General features: G+C 41.2%; 2 protein-coding genes across 4 annotated transcripts in view; one reads left to right on the top strand and one right to left on the bottom strand.

The window, feature by feature from the left end:
• The first annotated feature begins 181 nt into the window (after positions 1 to 181).
• RWDD2A (RWD domain containing 2A) lies at positions 182 to 3757 on the top strand. Of its 2 annotated transcripts, XM_015621541.2 has the most exons (3): positions 182 to 350; positions 1177 to 1395; positions 2830 to 3757. In XM_015621541.2, exons 2-3 carry the CDS (start codon positions 1198 to 1200, stop codon positions 3499 to 3501), a joined length of 870 nt encoding a protein of 289 aa, XP_015477027.1. In that variant the 5' UTR covers positions 182 to 350; positions 1177 to 1197; the 3' UTR covers positions 3502 to 3757. The 2 variants fall into 2 exon arrangements, with proteins under 2 accessions (XP_015477027.1, XP_018861602.1); XM_019006057.2 differs by lacking the exons at positions 182 to 350; positions 1177 to 1395 and adding an exon at positions 1411 to 1830.
• A 2516-nt stretch (positions 3758 to 6273) lies between these two features.
• Positions 6274 to 19873, bottom strand: part of ME1 (malic enzyme 1) — a 153058-nt gene continuing 139458 nt past the window's right edge. For both annotated transcript variants that reach the window (XM_015621539.3, XM_033512905.1), the window contains exons 10-14: positions 18297 to 18402; positions 15350 to 15492; positions 13142 to 13315; positions 8469 to 8567; positions 6274 to 6629 (exon numbers count right to left, since the gene is read on the bottom strand). In XM_015621539.3, the coding sequence (XP_015477025.1) occupies positions 6471 to 6629; positions 8469 to 8567; positions 13142 to 13315; positions 15350 to 15492; positions 18297 to 18402 (681 nt within the window). In that variant the 3' untranslated portion in view covers positions 6274 to 6470. The remainder of the gene's footprint in view (positions 6630 to 8468; positions 8568 to 13141; positions 13316 to 15349; positions 15493 to 18296; positions 18403 to 19873) is intronic.

Below are 19873 nucleotides of genomic sequence, written 5' to 3'. Positions count from 1 at the left end.
ATGGGTGGGACGCGATCCCGCCGGCGCCGCCGCCGCGCGCCCCGCACGGAGCCGGCGCGGCCCCGCCCACCCGCGGCGGAACTGACCAATGGCTGGTCGGTGGGCGGGGCATCACCCGCCGCGTGGCACCCGGGCCACGCCCCCTCCCGGAGCCGCCGCCGCGCAGGCGCCGCCCCGCCCATGCCGGGAGCGCGCGGCGGAACGTCCGGGAATGGCGGCCGGCGGGTGCGGTGGGCTGGATTTGACAGCCGGCCTCACACGGCTTCACCGACACCGCGCCTGGATTACACAGCTGTCCCCACAGTGCGCTGCTTTTGGCTGGGGCGGGGTTAATTTTCTTCCAGTGGCTGGTACGGGGCTGTGTTTTGGATTTGTGCTGAACACAGGGTTGATAATGTGGAGATGTTTCTGTTATTGCTGGGCAGGGCTTACACAGAGCCAAGGCCTTTTCTGCTTCTCGTACTGCCAGGCTGGTGGGGGGCTGGGGGAACCTGGGGGGAGACACAGCCAGGACAGGCGACCCCAGCTGACCAAAGGGACATTCCAGACCACGGAACATCACGCTCAGTGCATAAAGCTGGGGAAGAAGGAGGAATGGGGGAATGTTTGTAGTGATGGCGTTTGTGTTCCCAAATCACCGTGAGGTGTGATGGGGCCCCGCTCTCCTGGGGATGGCTGAACACCCGCCTGCCCACGGGAAGCTGTGAATTCATTCCTTGCTTTGCTTGTGTGAGCAGCCTTTGCTTTCCCTATGGTACTGTCTTTATCTCAAACAGTGAGTTTCCTACCTTTACCCTTCCGATTCTCCTCCCGGTCCTGCGGGTGGGGGAGCGGCTGTGTGGGGCTTTGCTGCCGGCTGGGGTTGAGCCACGACACCCAGACAACACCGGGTGTATCTGCTGATAAATAACACAAATGATGTGTCAGTGCCCACGCACATCCACGCGGGACTCCTTTCCGTGCTCCTTCCCATCCCTGAGCCCGGCAGGGAGCCCGCAAGGCTCCGCCCGACCACCCCTGCCCGCTGCGGGGCTGTGAGGGCCCGGCTGCTGAGCGCTCGGTCCAGCCGTGTTTAACCAAATCCTGCCCTTAAAGAGTCGTGAGGCTTCCTTGTGGTGCCGAACATGCTCAGCATGTGCTAAACCCCAGGGTTTGACTCCAGCCCTCTCGTTCCAGGCGTGCGTGGAGGGCAGTGCGATGGCTGCCACGGTAAAAGAATGCCTGGAGCTCCAGCTGCTGGAAGTGGAAATGCTCCTTTCGATGTTTCCCAAAAGAGGAGAATTGAGTCTGGATGCGGATGCCGTGCCCAGCATCCAGCGCTACCTGAGGAATGCTGACGGAACCCTGCCCCCACAGCTGGAATATCGAATCGCTCTAGATGTAGGGGAGGCGAAGGTGAGAGCTGCCAAGGAGACTTGTTCATGGGTGGTGGTGTCTTTACTCCTGCACACACTTGAAAACTCTGCCCAGAAAAAAAGGGGGTAAAAAAGCCACCACATGTTTGTTTGCTGTTTGAAAAGTCAAGAGGAACAGAAAATCTTGGCTGCTCCTACCATCTGCATTAGAAATACAATAATGTAAAAATAGCCCCAAATGGCAGAATGCAATTACAAGGAGTCACAAGAACACAGAAACAAAACCAGCCTATGAGCAGAGAAACCAAACTTGCAGTGTAAGGAGTTACAACAGTTTAACTGACTGAAGAAAGGGATTTAACTAATTGTTGTAAATACTTGCACAGAGAACACAGGTCTAAGTGCATACTAATGCAGTGACTAGAAACTGAGAACAGACAAACTCAGCCTAAAAGCCATTTTCCATGGAATGAAGGTAATCAAACATTAGAACAATTTACTGGGTAATGAGATGGCCTCATTTTTTTTTTGTAATTTTAGGTACAAGCTAAGGTATCTTTCTAAAATGCACCCTTTCACCACCCTTCAGAGAGAAATTTTAGGGACCATGTAGGGAGGGCGTGTGTAGGCTTTTTCCATGTCAGTTTGTCAAGGATCTTGGAAAGATAATTAGTCATTTCATGATTCACTTCTCTCTGCAGGACTAATCATATGATTGCACACTGTAGTGAGTACCCCCTGGTAGTCTACAGGAGCTTGAAGCAATGAGGACGCATAAATCCTTTCCTGCTCTTGGACTAGAAACAGGGTTCAGCTGCCAAAGAACTGTGGTGTTCCATTTGAAGGCACTGTGGGAATAATCAAGAGAAATTCAACAGTCCAATGTTCGTAAGAGATCAGAGACGATAATCTAGAGGTCTCCCTGACCTGAAACATACATATATTTTTTCATCCCCTATAATCCTGATTCCTCTTTATGGTGAATACTTGCTTAAAATAATGGTAATGCACAGAATCATAGAATGGTTTGGGTTGGGGGCAACATTAAAGATCAAGTATTTCCAACACTCCTGCCACTGTGTCTTTATATAAAGTAAATGCAATCACAAACATCATTTCATGTAACTCTTGGCCTTTTTTCCCAGCAGCTGGGCTGAGTTCACTAGTTATGTGCATTTGGTAAGGGATGAGATTCTTGAGGATAACTGTGTACCTTCTCCCAGGCCATAGCCTTAGTTCTGTGAAAAGCAAAAAAGCTGCCTGGATAACATGGGAAGTATGATACAACAGAAGAAAAGGAACAGACAAAAGAATGGGTTATTGGGACAAAAGGGAAGTGGAAATAATTCCAGTCAGTAGGATGCTGCAATCTTAATTACATCTCCTCATAATCAGCCACTGACAGGGAAGAAGAATCTAGAGTGTCTTCAGTAGCTGCAGAATTAATTTGCTCTGTGTGTTTTCTGTTTTAAAGGTGGAATTGCAGGTTCTCCTTCCTCATATGTACCCTCAGGTGGCTCCTCAGCTCTTTGCCAGATCAGATGCTCTGCACAGACAGCAACAGTTGCAGCTCAATACTGGTCTGGAGTCTCACATCAGCTCTCTGGATTCAGGAGATCTGTGTGTGTGTGAGGCTGTGCAGTGGGTGAAGGACAACAGCCTTCCTTTCTTGGAAAACAGTAAGGCCTCGTCCGAGTGTGCTTCTAAAGAAGTCAGGGTTAAGGAAACGCTGCATCGCATGTGGATCTACAGCCATCACATCTACAGGCAAGAACTGAGGAAAAAGATTTTTGACTGTGCAAAGAAGTTAAATCTGACTGGCTTCTGCCTAACTGGTAAACCTGGCATCATCTGTGTGGAGGGACTCCGAGAAAACTGTGAAGAGTTCTGGCGTGTTATTAGATATCCCAACTGGAAGCATATTTCATGCAAGCATGTGGAGAATATAGAAACAGAGGGAAGCATTGATAATCTTCGTCTCTTTCACAGTTTTGAAGACCTACAGTTTCAGGCACATGGTGATTATGGCCTGAGGAATGACTATCACATGGATCTTGGCCAGTTTCTAGAATTCCTGAAACAGCATCAAAGTGGACACATTTTTCAGATTTTATTTGGTGTTGAAGGAAAACTTTCAGACAATTAGAGAAACTAAGGAGTTCTAATTCTGGAGAGCAAGAAATATTTTGCCTTACAGCTACTGTGAAAAGGGAAGCTTTAACATCTGAGATGAATGGTTCAAGTAGTTAATCTCAGCTTTTGTGCTGAACTGACACATATTTCTGAGACGTGTTGACTGATTTTCTAAGACTAAAACTGATATTTGTCTCTGTGAGCCATGCCTCAAAGCACTTGCAAGGTAATAAACATTCCACATTGTGTTAGGAATTATATACTTCTGACTCCTCTACTGTACTGTGTGAATTCCTTCCCATCTCATATAAAACTACTCTCTTTCAGTTTAAAACATTCCCCACCTTGTCTTGTCACTACATGCACTTGTAAAAAAGTCCCTTTCCAGACAGATCTTTGTAGGCTCCCTTCAGGTACTGCAAAGTGCTATAAGGTCTTGCCAAAACTTTCTCTTCTCCAGGCTGAACAATCCCAGTTCTCTCAGCCAGTTGTCATAGGAGAGATGCTCCAGCCCTCTGATCCTTTTTTGTGGCCCTCCTCTGGACTTGTTCCAGCAGGTCCATGTTCCTTTTATGTTCGTGTCCCAGAGCTGGAAGCAATGGTCTCACAGAAATGGAGGATGAGAATCACCTCCCTCAGCCTGCTGGTCATGCTGCTTTTGATGCAGCCTAGGATACAGCTGGCTTTTTTGTCTTCAAGTGCACATCACTGGCTCGTGCTCAGCCTCTTGTCTGCCAGTACAGTCCCTCTCCTCAGGCCTCTCAATCCATTCTCCACCCAGTCTGTTTGTGCTTGGGATTGCCCCGACCCAAGGGCAGGACCACGAACAGCGTGAGGCTTGCACAGACCCACCTCTCCTATCCCTCTGGATAACATCCCTTCCCTCCAGTGTGTTGACTGCTCCACGTAGCTTGGTGTCATCAGCAAACCTGCTGAGGGTGCAGCCGGTCCCACTGCCCATGTCACTGCCAACAATGCTAATAGCAACCCCTGAGGAACATCACTCCCACTGGTCTCCACTTGGACACTGAGCCATTGACTGCAACTCTGCAACCAAACATCCTTACCCAGCGAGTGGTTCATCCCTCACATCCGTGTCTCTCTGATTTAGAGACAAGGATGTCATGTGGCAAAGTGTCTGTCTGGGTATGTTAATAACTATTTCTCATCTGTTCAATTCATGGCATTTTATGTTTACACTGTTAGCACTTTGGAAATGAAAATGGGTCAGATGAGACAAAGTTTAGTTTTCCCCACTACATTACATAAGGAAATACATGTAAAACACAGAAAACAGGAAAAGTCTCATATATATATATACATATATTAATAGATGTATTTTTAATATTACATAAAAATACAAGTAACTTAAAGAATCTTTCTCTATGTCAAATCAGTATGGAGAGAATGTTCCAGCAGCTTGTAAGAGGCAATGCTGTTAATGGTTCATTAGGCAGCGTTTTCTTGAGAGGAAGCATGCTGACTTTGGATATGAATAGTGAGTGTTGAAGTTTGTAATGCATGATCATATTTAAAGGTCATTCATATAACATGTAGTTGGAGAACACTGCTGGAAAGTCCCCAGCAGCTGTGCCTTGAAGGACCACCAGCCCACCACCTCCCACTCTGTGCCCGAGTGCTTAATGTGAAAATGGGTACCAAGCAATAAAAGCAGACTCGCTGCAGAGGTCTGGCTGACCGACTCCAACACCCAGGCACTCCACAGCAGCTGTTCAAGGACTGTGTTTCAGCACACTCAGCTGATGACAACATAAATAACAGAGATTATTTTATTTCAAATGAAACACAAGGAAGTGTTTTAATACCCTTCTCACAATAGCAGTACATTGAAATGCAGAGAATGGCATGAAATGCAGAGTGTCTCTGGTGGCTCAGAATATGATTAATGTATTTTCCTTCACTGTGGTATGTGTTCTGTTTGTGTGATCATAACTTCTGCCAAAAGCACAGTGAGGCAAAAATGCTGGCACAGTCCCATTAGACTGTGAGGGAGAAAGTACCTCTCTGAATTTGGGCTGTAATCTGCAGCTGTGACAGACCTGAGGGGCTGGACAAATAAAATTAATATTTGGTTTTCTATAGATAATCTCTCTAGTAAAGATTAGAGAGAAACAGTAGAAAAAATGTTCAAGTAACCTTTGTTTCCAGAACCATCCAGAAAATATATTACATTTTTCTTGGAGTGGTAATTGTTTAACAGCTAGTAATTCCTCAAAGTCTATTCCTGGCATTTTGATACTCCCTTTTTGGCAAGCACATGGAGTTCAAAAAATTAGGGTAAACATTTGTAATGGATCTGAACAGTGGTTATCTTGGTGGGGGAATGAAATCCTTGATCTTATACAGGACATTATGCTTAGCTAATGTTAAATGTTAGTAACATTAAATGTTACTGTTAGTAATGTTAAAATGTTCTAATTAGATGTGAACGAAAGATTCTACAGGTTTGGTTCTTTTAGAAAATTTTCATTTCATAGCTCCATACAAGAGTGACCAGTAAGGATTTTCTCTGGAATAAAATAGTCTAACCTTATGGTTGTTTAAAGTTTGAGGTCTTTTTTAAATAATAAATTCACAAATTATGCAAATTACACCATGACTGTAATGAATAAAACACCAAATGCATTTTTTAAGTGCCCATATATCTCACTGATGTTTGTGACAAAAGTCTTGACTCAAGATACAACCACTTTTTTCAAAAAGATCAAGCTGTAGTGTAGGATATCTCAGTTAAAATAACAATCAAAATAGCCAAACACAAATATACTTCTCAGATTAAATTTTATTTTCTGATGTATAATTGTCGATTTCTTGATGTGAGTTTCTAACCAACTACTATGAATTAGAAAAAGTTTTCTGCATCTTAAAAAATTAGCTATTCTTAGGCTTTCTAGGCAGAAACAACCTTAATATTTTAATGCTTTTTAACTGCAGCTGGTTTGTTCATTCTTCATTAAATATTTACAGTTTCACTTTCATGGCCTCCTCGGGCCAGGTGTAGGAGTCAGCCACAAAGCTGTTGTAATCAGTACTGTACACCTGAGAGCGGATGAAGGCTTCGAGGTCCTTGGGCTGAGGATAGATGGAGGCAGTGTTGTTCCTGTAGGCTTCTTCTGCGATCTGGAAAGATGCATTAAAATCCTAATTAGTGCTGATGAATTATCTGAGTACACTTAACAAGATTTAAAAGTAGGATTTAGTTCAAAATCAAGGTAAGACTTTGCCCTCTCTGGTGCTGGCACTCATCTGTGTTCGCACTAGATCCAGGTTAGTACCCCGTGCATAAGACTATGACAGGATGATGTTTGTGTTTAAGTGGGTCTGACTTGGGCTACTTTTGAACAGGATTACATGTTCAGACTGTTACAAATACAGTGCTCCTCTTTGCACAGTAGTGTCTTAGCTTTTACTGTGCAGTGGTGGATAAAATATTCCACAAGCCCCAAGCACTGAGATACTACTACTGCTTTTCTTCCATCACTTTATCCTGGTTTACCATCTCCCCAAAGCACTGTAAGAAAAGCGTGATTTCTTCAAAGCTTCCATGCTCCTTGCATATTAGAGAAGTTTAGTATTTGCCATAGCTTGATAATATACTTCAAAAACAGCAAACTCATGGGAAAAAAGTAGTCCTACACAGTGCACAAGATGCCTGGGGAAATATAAATATTTGCTTGCTCTTTCCTCACCCAGACCATACTTAAGTGAATCAATTATGCATCACAAATACAGCTGCAACCAAAGTTAAGTTTAGAAGGGGTTGGAGCTCTCTCAACACATCAAAGTAGCCTCTGACATCTGAAGATCACCTACTTGAGAAACAAATGTCTTCAGACTGGACATTCATCTGTGAAACAAAGGAAGTCTGGCAGACAGGTTTTATTCATCAGCACTGTGAAATCTGCTTGAAACTAATTGGCAAACACTCTGATGCTCCTCCTTTGAATAAAAGGAAGACACTCTTCTTCCTGCTTTCCTTATCTCTCTATAAAACATAAATGTTCTAGTTTGGTGAGAAGCTGAGATCTCAAGTCACCTTATTAAAATTTCTTTTCTAGGATTTATCTGAATCCCAACTCAGTTTGATTGAGAAACACTTTGGGTGTTTATGTAAGGATATTTTCAGGTCTGTGCACATAATTATTGTGGTTGAGTAAGGTCTGAATTCATACCCAATTCTTGGTATTCCAAAATATTTTGATACTGTTCTTCTCCTGGAAAAGGCAGAGGCCATTGCTAAACCTCTTGGGTTGGGTTGTATGAGCCAGAAAAAGTATTTGCAGGAATAAAGTTTCAACAGAGATCAGGCAGAAAGAATCACTTGGTAATATTTTCCTTCTTTTGTATTTTCTACATCATACACAAATAGAAGAGAAATTTCTATCACTGTGTTTCTGCCAAACACAAAGCCAGTTTGATTTCACCTGAGGAATTTAAGTAACATTTTCACATGTACAGAACAGAGTTACTACTTGTCTAAGAAGACGTGAACTTCGAGAAGGATTTTTCTTTTCTTAAATATACAGAATGAATGAAGCTATAGAAACTGTTTTAAGTATGAAGGCTCCTTGTTATTCTTTCAAAAGCATATGGAGTGGAATTACTCACAGTAAAGTGACAAAGAGAGAAAACAATAATTGGAGATAAAAAAGGTCACAGAAGACAAGCAAAAAGTTGAAACTGATAACCATGAAGGGCCAAAAGCCCTTCAGCTGTGCAACTGGCATGACTGTGGTAGACAGCAGAATCTCTGCTCTACAGACATACACACTTGCTACAGTTCCACAGCTCTCCTTGTATTTGGATTACATTTATGAATTTAATATTTAATTTTGAAACTGCTACGTGTCAAATATCGATTGACATAAACCAGCTTGTGTGAAGGTGTGTTAAGTATAAAATCAAACCATGTAGAGTTGGTGGGAAGACAAAAAGCCACAAAAGGCTGAAATGACTTACCCTCACAGCAATTTTCAGTGACACGTCCTGAATGGTGACTAATGGAGGGTAGAGACGACCTTCCTTCAAATTCTCTTCTGTAACTTGCTGCGCTATAACCTGAAATAACACAAGCATGTTTAATTTGACATGCAGATGCAGCTGTAGCTTGATTAGACAGTGATATTGTCTTTAGCAAAGAAATGTTTCTGCTTTGGCAAATCACACAGATACTGCTTAATCCACCTAGACAGCATTTTTTAGAACGACCTTTGTCATCAGGAGAAGCTACACAAGAATTAGAAATGTAGGGAGTTACACCTTTTTCTCATTCAGACAATAAAAGTTAATTAAGTCCATGACACACATTAACTAGCAAATAGTTCATTGTGAGATATAAATTCCAGATAACAACTGCAGCTGGGTCAAAGTCTTCTAAAATATAAAGAAGCACCTGTCATTCTGACAGTTGTCACATTAACTTGTGCAGGGAACAGAACTGAAACCCTTAAGTGTAAAATGCTCTGAATGAAATTACTGGCAGTTGGTATTTCTGCTATCATTAGCTACAATTTGTTTGTCTTTGGGGACTTGAATTAGCCTTTCAGGGTGATCCAGACGTGGATAGAAGGAAAACTCTCCTCTGCATAACATCTGATGAAGCCATGTATGACACACCAAGAGGTTCTGAAAACACCAGGAAAGTCCAGGAAACACTGAGGCTTGCAACTGGTAAAAAAGCCCAAAGAGAAAACAAGAAGTGTACTTTTAAATGAATATTCTAGGAAAATACTTTCAACAAATCACAAAAGAACCTTCCCACAGTTTCTGCAGCATGTGGGTAACAGGACCCTGCACATACGCTTGTAAACATCTAGGACTGCATCAGAACAGGTGTCTGGATGCATCCCTTACAGCAGAAGTAGGTAAATAATTTGAACTAAAGTAACTCCAGGTTTAAAAGAGCTCAATGTTCTCTTGTGCAGTCTATCCAGAATGTTGGTAGTTGTCCTAAGTTTTTTCATTTGGAGTTAAAATACTGACAAGAGCAACAGTTCTCGAGTATAACAGGTAAAATAATAGTAAAAACTATTTGTTTACCTTTAAACCTGATCTTGAGAAATACAGCAGAGAAAACCCCTCTAGGGGGAGCTAAGAGAATATGAAATCAAGTTACTGCTCTCCATAACCAGGTTATTTCAAAATGATACACAGCCCTTTGATATGCACCTGAACCTAAGGAGACGCTTACAACATGAGGTCCCTGATGTCAACAGCTTAAGAGAGCTCTGCAGGAAAGATGAAAGCTGAAGAAATAAACAGCAAGTTGCTCTTATACATCACTGAAAATTAAAGGTTCAGGAGTGGAGCACTTCTCTTTTGTAATTGTGTTTTTGATAGAAGACAAGCCACAAAATATTTGGGCAGTGCTCATAGTGGGAGAGGTAGCAAGATCAACTGTATAGATGCCATGCTGCTCCTTCAGACATACTCCTGTAACAGCATTGAAAACTATGCAAAAACACAAACCCTAGCATTTCCAAAGAGAATGACACCCTCTTCATGTGGTGCTTCAAAAACACTCCTTGAGAACATCAGATCAGTGGCAGGGGAAAAAATGAGGAATCAACTTTTGGGATTACTGAGAAAATAAGGTGTCACAGAAAACATTGTACCAATGTATAAATCCAGAATGTAACACCATTTTGAGCAGGGTGTGGTTTTTCTCCACATACTTCAAACAAGAATGGGGTAGAATCATGAAGTGGATATAAAGAAAAATGATCAAAAATTATTTTTTGATCAAGGAGACAAAGAGAAGACTGAAAGGAACTGCAAAAGACAACTGAAGGTGAACATTTCTTATGGCACTGTAGGGAAACCAAATCATCAAACAGCAGAAAATTGTGAGTTTCTTTTTCCACAGGACTCATAATTAAATTGTGACACTAACTGCCAAAAGATGTTCAAATGTATAAACATGTTTAAAAAGCCACTAGGCTCATTTATGAAGAAAAAAATCCATACAGAGATAAAACATCCAGCACAGGAAGGCCATACAGTAAACATTGCCAGAATCTGAGAAGCCACTTCAGCAGATGGATCACTCTGTGTTTCTCTTATTTATCCTCTTTTCCTCTGCTTCTGTTACTGATTGCTTTCACAGAAAGATACCAAGCTGTACAGACCCCAGGTGCAACCCAGTATGGTTATTTTCATGTTTTAAATATTAATTAATTCAAGTTTTTAATAGAAAAATTAGCGAAGCATTATTGCAGAACCTAAATGAAAGGAAACCAAGACAAAATGGCATAAAGCAAGTGGGGGCATCTTGGTTTTTGGAGGACATATTCTCCATAATGGTAAGATTTTGTGGGATTATTTCTGAATTAAACTTGGGGTCAAACATGCAAGAATATTTCATTAGTTCATAATTCTCTGCCTCTTTTGTTGTGTTTGGTAGGACATAAAAGAATAGGAAGCATCCCTTGTCATCACAGAACAACAGTCCACAGTTAAGAGGTATTACAGCTTAAGTACCTTAGATTTATCATCCAAAGTCAAAATTACACTCTATTTTACTTGCCAAGAAGAAAATAACATTGAAAGAAAAATCTGTTCTAGTTATAACTACTACTTATTTGTGACTTCAATCAGATTTAATTGGAGAGGTCACAAAGCAAGGAGGAGGAGGTGCAGGTATGCAGCTTGGGTTGCTTACTTTTTATAATTTCTTTTTTTTCAGGTAAGCTACCTTGGCAATCTAAGAAGGTCCCTCTGCTCAAAATGCATGGGTTTGGTTCTCTAAATTTTGAAGCATCTTGTATGCTTCCATTTCAAATGAAAAATACTAAGCACTATTCTAAAATCCCCATGAAACTATTCTGATTTTATCCTTCCATTAAAAAAGCCAAGAAAATGAAATAAAAAGAACGCTTTTGCTTTGCAGTGCAATTATTCAGCTAAGGGCCTACACAGCCCTGCCAGCCTTCACACCCCTGCCACGTCTTCTGGCAGACTCCTCTGGCACCCATCAGCTCAGCTCACCCAAGCCTTACAGCCCCTCACGTGTAAGGAGACCAGATGTGAAAGGCCTGAGCTGGGAGCAGGAAGGGGAGCAGATACACAAGGATCCTGCCACCAACAGAACTTTCTATGCAAGACAAAACCCACATTTTTATACGTCAAACTTTTCTAGAGATTTTACTAAAGGAAGGGAACTGTACAGCAAAACCTGTACCAAAGAGTCAGGAAAGAACCTCTACCTCAAGTGGCAATTGAAATTCGACCTCACAATTTCTGATAGTATGTCACTTCCCTGACTGTTCCATGTCTTTGTTCAGAGCTGATTTTTTTTCTAACTTCATAGATTGTCACATGAAACACAGTTCAATCCACACATGTGCCACCTTTTGTCATCAGCTCTCACTATATAGGAACTATTTCACACAAACCAAAATGAAGCAACTTCTACAATGAAGTAAGGCAACTCTAACACAGCAGCTTAGACCACGAAGTGAGGATCACTGTATCCAACTGAAATTACAGAGGAGGATTTAAAGGGAAGATATAATTATCCAAAGGCTTAAGAGATGGATCATTGCCCTTCTATGATGGTTAAAGCCAGTGGAGACAGACTGGGCTTTTTACTAATTTTAAAGATGGAAATTGTGAATGTCTTTCTTACAGAGGGCAGGTTGTTAGCAAACCTCTTTAGACATGCCACAGCACGCACCTTCAGAAACCTGTGAAAGTCAAACAAGGACAGCATGCAAGTGCCTACCCCTTAAGAAAGCTTTGTGTGACTGCCTGTGTACTGCCTGTCATAGGACCACACTGCCTATCAGCTGTCCTTGAGTGATAGCCAAGGACCACTTTCTTCCCTTTAAACCATGAAGAGCACAGAAGGAGCAAGAATCTGGAATGAAATATTCCTTAGAGAAGCTGCAGGAGCTGAATAGTGCATTCACACATCTGCTACTTGGTGCAGCTTTTTTTCCCTCTTTTTTTATTGTTCCAAAATTCTAATGTTCCAATTTATTGCTTGGAAGCCTCCTTGGTGCATTGCCTACATTATCCATGTACACACTGCACTTTGATGAAATGCTGTGGATTGTAACTGGTATGAACTGGACTGGGCAGAAATTCCCCCTGAAGTGAGCCTGGGTCAGTTGGAGTTAATGTGGTAAACTGAGGACAGCCTTCTTCCTTATTTCCATACCCTTTAAAAACCCCCAGAATACCAGGCTTTCAATTGCTTTGCATGGACATGGCCAGACCAACATGCATTACCCAGGGCTTTCTAAGTCCAATTCCAACACTTTTTGTAAGCAAAACACACACACACGAGTCACCCCAAAGCTACTAACAGCAGTAATACTAATTCCCTTCAATCTAAAATCAAACCTTTGTGCCTGTGCATGCAAACTGTACATATGTGCATTTACCTGCAGTAACACAGTACTGAAATCTTTCTTTTTTTCCTTCCCAGCAGAAGGTAAAGTTTAAGTCAGGTGACCCTAGGCCAAGTATTAACTCTTTTAAAATGACTTGTTCAAATACAATTTATAAAGAACAACACACTGCAAATAAAGGCCTTACACAGAAAGCAGTATTTTTCCTGTTTTAAATTTTAGCTCTTCCTGCTTAATTAATACTAAGTCACTGAATGTAAATAATTTTGAATACAGTACCTCAGCAGTCGTGAGGAATACCTCCTCGTCAATATGTCTCATTCCACATGAAATAACACCAAGGGCAACTCCTGGGAACACATAGGAATTGTTACCCTGTCCAGGATAGAGAGTTTGTCCACTTGGAAGAGTGACAGGATCAAAAGGACTTCCACTAGCAAAAATCCCACGTCCCTAAATTGTAAGAAGAAAAAGAAAGCACATTAATTGAGAGATTTCTGTTGAAATATTTCTCACATCCTTTTAGATATCCACCACTGTGGAAGCTGGGTTGCAGCCATTTAGCATCTCTTCTGAGAGGGTGTTAGAGCTATTTGCCTGAATATGTCTCAAGAACCACAGGGTGCTGGAGATCACTGGTGACTCTCTGTGGCTGTCTAACCCTATCTGTACAATGTAGAAGGAGGAAAATTGAAGCCAGCAGTCATTGCTCACTATGTGCATCCATCCATGTCAGAAGAAGCTCCATGGGAAGTACAGAGTTGTAAAACCCAAAGTGGGCAATACTGCTATGGTAGCAACAGGTGATGCTACTGGACTTTTTTCCCAATAGCAAAACACCCCAAAAAACGACACTAAGGCAACTAAATGTCGCACTTTTGGATGGGGTGATTTCTGAGGAGCTATGGGCAGGCAGAACTCTTTTCTTCCCAATCCCCCACTTCAGGCCCTTGAGCCCATTCCACAGCTCAAGAGAATGACAGAGGTGCAAGCTCTGTCCCAGGAACATCGTCCCATAGGGCAACAGCATAAGTCAGAGTGGAACCTCCTCTACCAGGACCTTAGGGGTTCCCTTTGTAACACACTGAGTAGGGTGAGGGCACCAACAGCTGCCTGATAAGACATCAGAATGTTTCCCAGCAGATTTTTGAGCATTGCCAGGTACAACTGTGGCTGGCAGGGCCCAAGCATCAGACCCAGACTGGTGCAGGTAGGCAGCAGAGAAAAGCTAGCCTTTTGGGGGAATTAAGGGAATTTAGCTACACGGGTACAAGTTATACTGTAACACTTGTCTTGAGGACAAGAGATCTGCCTCTAACTCAGTTTAGGTTGTAGTTCATGTGGGATTGGCACTGCACAAGCTCAGTGTCTACAGCCCAAAGGCCCCTGGCTCCTGCCTCTCTGGGGAGGGAGCACCCTTGAATTTAAGCAGCAAATTTAGGTGGGGAAGAAAAGCCAGCCTTTATTTATGCTAGCACTGCTAAAGTGATAAATATCACTGTTAAATACTTCAGAGGCACTTTGGATCAGAATATCTCTGCCTGTTTTAGAGAACTGGAAACTGAAATGCACTATAGTACATTTTAAAATAGGCCACTGTTGCTATTCAGCTCTTCAGAAGAATATTCTGTTTTGTTTGGTGTAATGCACTGTAATTCTGGCCTGCTTATTATATGTTTTGGTGACAGATGAAATACTTCAGAGTGTCTTTTGCTCTGTTTAATGCATGTGGTTACCCACTACAACCAGCCCTTCATGTAGGTTGCTTCCCTGGTTCCTGCACTGTGCTGTAATTACATCCGTGCTGTGGAGAATGGACATGCTAAATTTGTCTTTTAAACACTAAAGAGAAATTGTCATTCAAAATGCCCTGTATTTGACAAGAAATCCAAATACATCCACTATGAAACACGTACAGTCAGGTATAAATACATTGCAAATTCTGACTGAATTACAGGATAATGTGTTTATCAGTACTTCTATAATAAATAAGCAAGCACAGTTCTCTTAATTTTTACTTATGTTTATGTAACAGAAAACTTTGTAAGAAGAGTCAATTACCCCAGTTTTTAATACAGAATGATTTTAAAGATTCTGTTTCATGTATTGAAATATTTTCTTACCCTAAAGAGTATTTATGAAATCTCAAATGAAAAGCTGTGTGTATATATTACACAAAATGGTACAGTTCTTAAACAGACATAATGCTTTAATGATTGATGGTGACTGATGCTTTGGTTTTAAGACTATGAGTGTTGCCTGCACCAATGAAAGCTATGAAATGTTTCTATGAGAGTGCAAGCATGCAACAAATTCAGTGAAATTGTCTTGATAAAATCTGAAAAATTGGTTACTTAAGTAATTTTATCTATATACAAAGACATGATTAGTACCTGCTACTCCACCCTCTGTCCTCCTCCCTTTTAAAATATAATTTCATATTTACTTTTCATGACTTATACTGGAAAAATGTTACTCTTTGGTTACCTCTGTGTATTTGTAGCACTGCTCAGCAGTACATTCTGCTTTGCTGGTGGGATTGCTGAGAGCAAAAATTATAGGATGTTTGTTTAGAGCAGCCATATCCTGAAGAATCTGTGTAGTAAAAGCACCACCAACTGCAGCAACTCCTGAAGAAAAAAAATACACATAACAAGTAGACAAATTAAATTAGTTCAAGGTAAGACACATATGTCACTTGTAAAAGAACAGAGCTCCTTTTTCTGTCTCTCTCCCTCTTTAAAATGGAGTTCAACCTTTTTACTAACACATAATTGAAATAAAGTTTTGTATAAAAGATTTTGCAATAGTGAAACTTCAGTATTATCCCTAGCATAAGGCAGAATCTATTCACCCCTGTATAATCTGATGAATTTCTTCCTTCCCCTTTCTCAGGTCCTTTGTGTAAGATAAAAATATTATTACCTAACCTGCAGCTAGGTCCAGTATGGACTAGCTCCAGATCCTGAAGTTTTGTGCTACAGACTGGATAGTTTTTCCCAAATCCAGTGTGTCAGATTTCAGTTTTTTATGACATCATGAGTAAAGTCTCTGCCTTCTACATCTGAGCTGACAAATAGTAATTTTGAGTCTAGGCCTTCCTTAACAGAAACAATTTTTAATACATCCTTCTTCATTGCACCAGAGATGCTTTTCTATTCCCTATACTGTCCACACTTATAAATGGATATTTATAGGATATAAATATTCACTCAAAAGAACTGAATGCCACTCTTGAAGGATGAAATCATCTGACTTAGGTTGCACTCTGCTGCATTGTGGACTTGCAGCCAGTACTTAGATCTTGGACTTCACACAATTCATGACTGAAGAGGGGTGTTTGATATTTTTGAGATGCCAAGTACACCCGTACATCTGAATAATCTACAAGAGCTGGGAATTCAAGGATATCCATACCTTCAGTGAAAATAAACAGATAAACAGATCTTGGAGTAAAACTAAGGATCTTTATTCTACCGGAGGCCCGTCTTCCCTGGCTTGGAGAGAAGGCAGCCTCCTTTGTCCTCAGAGACCCCAGTGCCTGACACCCCATTCTGCTTTCCACACAGCATCTGAATTTCAAAAGCAGGAAAAACAGCTTGTTTTCCCTCTCTTGGGCAGTGGAAATGGATTAAAAGCCAGGCAGGGAGAGGAGAAGCTGGAACTTGGGCCCTTCTCAGGTCAGTACTGTAACTTCTTGTCACTGATGCTCAAATGAGCATCCTGACGGTGCCCAGTCTAAAAGGACAGCTTGGGATCTGCCTGATCACACAAGGTCCTTGGGGGAAGGTGCCCTCACCACCCAGAGCTGGCTCGAAGGTTGTGCTTCAAGACTAAAATTTTTTAAGGCATCTCAGAGCGTTTTCTGTCTGATTCCACATGGAGCATGGTATCACCTGTCACATGCTACTATTTTTTGCAGCTCTGAGCTCTCACTACTTCCCCTTCTATAAATGGGCAAGGATGCTTAGATGAAAAAGCTCTGACAGACCATCTGAACCACTCTGTGTTTGATGAACAGGTGTATAAGAGCCTGTTATACACCTTAGTTTCCATTTAAATCTTCAGTTGCCAAGTGTTGAATGTCTTCTAAAACAGCCTGCGGACAGCCAACAGTAAGAATGACAACTATCTTCAGATTTAAAGTAAAATTTGTTTTGTGCTTACGGCTATTTTTTTTTTAATTGGAGTTTTTTATGCTGCAGTTTTATCTAAATTAAGGCCTTTCCTTGAGCCATTGCAGGCAATGAAATGTGTATAAGAATTTGCTCAGACAGAGCTAAGTAAAACAGTGAGAGGAGGACTACCAACATATTTCCCCCCATGACTCCTGGTACTTTGGGGAACATACTGAATGTCTAGTTATGCAAATCAAAAATCCCCTACATTAGTTTCTATTGCTGTTTCTGATGGAAGAGACTTCATTATACAGAACTGATAAGAAAAAATGACCTTGAGGGAGAGTTACATAGGTTTATACACAAAAACTCATACACAGTAAACCCCATATTTCATAACAGAAAATCTTCCCTAAGCACCCACACATTTATCTGGATAAATATTCATTCATTCTACTCTTCTGTCCCTCTAGCTTTTTTAGCCTTGTAGTATACTAAGTAAATTCTCTGGATCACTTGGTCTCCTCTTCCAGTTGTATCTTCTTGTAGCACAGGAAAAGAAACACTTCATTTACCTCACTGATGACCACTGGCAAAAGCAGATTTTACTGAACAAGGAAAATGGTGTAGGCACAGTGAAAAAGGTAGCTGTTAAAATGTAAGATAATTATTACTTAAATTATAGTTCAGTTTTCTAGCACCTGATGAATGACTTTACTAGCCAGACAGATTAATCTTCAAGTCTTACTTATTGTTCATTCCTGAAACTGTCACTGAACTACAATAGCCGATCTATGGAGAGCTAAGAAATCCATTATTGAGATCACAGTCCTTCAGCTTTTACAAAAGAAAAAGCCCTTGTAAAATCTGCATTTGTTCTGCATAGAGGATTGCTGGCTAAGGACCTAAATGTGAGCAAAAAGAAGACTCAGATACAACACCCTCATATTTGCATAGCTCTACATGAGCTTAGCTCAGTTTTCTCACTCTGAGTTTGAGGTTGTTTGTATTACACCTTCCAAATTACACCAGCAGTAATTTAGGAAGGTGGTAAGGTCCTCCATCAGATGTTTAAACCCAGTCAAATTCTTCCCCTGTAAAATGGATGGCTCAGAATGAAAGCAGTGTTACATGCTTGTATAGTTACTATTTGTTCAGTCGCTTAATAGAGTCCATTATGCACCCAGTGTTTTCTGAAAACACACAAAGGTAAACTCTGTTCAGAGGAACTTGATCTTCTCTTCAGACAAAGCCATATCCCCATATTTTTTTTTCAACAAAGAATAAGGTCATTGCTTTAAAGTCAAAGAAATTACCTATTAGCACAGTCGGTTTTATATCTTTAACAATATCTTCTAGATTTTTCATTTCACCATGTTCGTGGGCAAAACGCTGTTTCTCATGTGTTAATGAGGCACGCCCCTGAGTACAGAACAACAAGAGAAATATATTTAAGTTTAATGGAACCTAATATCCTGGGATAATCAGTTTACAAAGTATCTGGTTTAACGCATCCTATTTTCATTTCTACTACTGCACCTATTGTATCAGCCAAAGTTACACTGCGTACAGCTAAATGCTTAGGATAATTTAGGACTAATCTATTTATCTAAGCAGTCAATAAATTCAGCAAGTGTACTTTAAATCTAAAATAGCTGTAGGACACCACAGTATTAACATCTATTTGAGCAATTACATGAAATTTGTAACTAAGCAAAATAAAAATAGTTCCTCCTAGCTTTTTCAGTTTTGCTCTTGTCTAGAAGTATGGAGACTATACAGTGTGAGTATTTAGACTTTTCTTCACATTTTTCATCTTTAAGTCATTCATTATTAAGGATGGAATAAAAATAATTCTAACCAGATGTCTGATGTACTGTTTCTGCATCAACAAAATTGACTCAGCTGTGAAAAAACTTTCGCCCTGATCTCTACTGGCAATTTCCACCGACTGCTGCTCAGCAAGGTTTCCAAATGGAATATGGTAGATGCAGGAGAAAGGGCTACAGAGTGTCACTGACATTGACTTGGGCTGCACAGTGGGTTTGAGCTCAGTGCAACATGGAGTGCAGGGCGAGCATGGGACAGAGTTTGTCAAAATTCTGTTAGTTGTCTAAATATGCAGAGCTTTGTCTGTACAGACATCTGAACACTTCAGCAGGAAAGTTTAAAATGAGCACACTTCTGCCCCCCACTTTAGTCTCGTGCCTGCAGAAAATATCACTGCAAAGGCACTTCTCAAACACAAGTCTAGAGGATGGTTCCAGCCCTTCAAACATCTTACCGTTTCAGACAGAAATATGCAGATTAAACAGATGTATAGGGACGTACATGAAGAAAATTGAATATTGAATGTAATTTTGACCAAATAGCCACAACAGATATGTATCGTCTCCCCAGCCACAGCTTTTGCAACTGATAAAATAAAAGTTTCCTTAATCTTAGCAAGATTATTAAGGCTACACTTTAGTACTGGAACAGAATTCATTCCATGATCCCATCAAAGTCCACAAATTTGAAAATCTGGGCTCAATTTAGGCCTGCATGCACCATCAGACATAAGCCACGATTAGTTTTTACAACAAAACCAGGAAAGCTGATGCTCCATTTCAGACCACATTTCTGCAGTGTGGCAGCATGTGGCCGTGCCAGTCCCGTCACTGAAGCTCCTCTGCTGATCCTGGCTCAGCTACCACCAGTGGCTGTTTCTCACTTCCATCTGCAAGGAAAGAGCTTCCATCCCAAGGGTGCCACAGGAAGCTGTCCTGTGGTCAGGGCTGACTGAGCTGCTCTGCCCCACAGCATGCCAGCGTCTTTTGGCCCACCCATGATTACAGGGCATTTTTATAGAGCTTTCTTTTCTACACATTTTTTTAACTGGATGGGCTTATGC

The sequence above is a fragment of the Parus major genome, chromosome 3, assembly GCF_001522545.3.
Source record: "Parus major isolate Abel chromosome 3, Parus_major1.1, whole genome shotgun sequence".
In the NCBI taxonomy this organism is placed as follows: Eukaryota; Metazoa; Chordata; class Aves; order Passeriformes; family Paridae; genus Parus; species Parus major.
The sequence above is the reverse complement of the archived record's forward strand: the minus strand, read 5'-3'. Positions and strand labels throughout refer to the sequence as shown.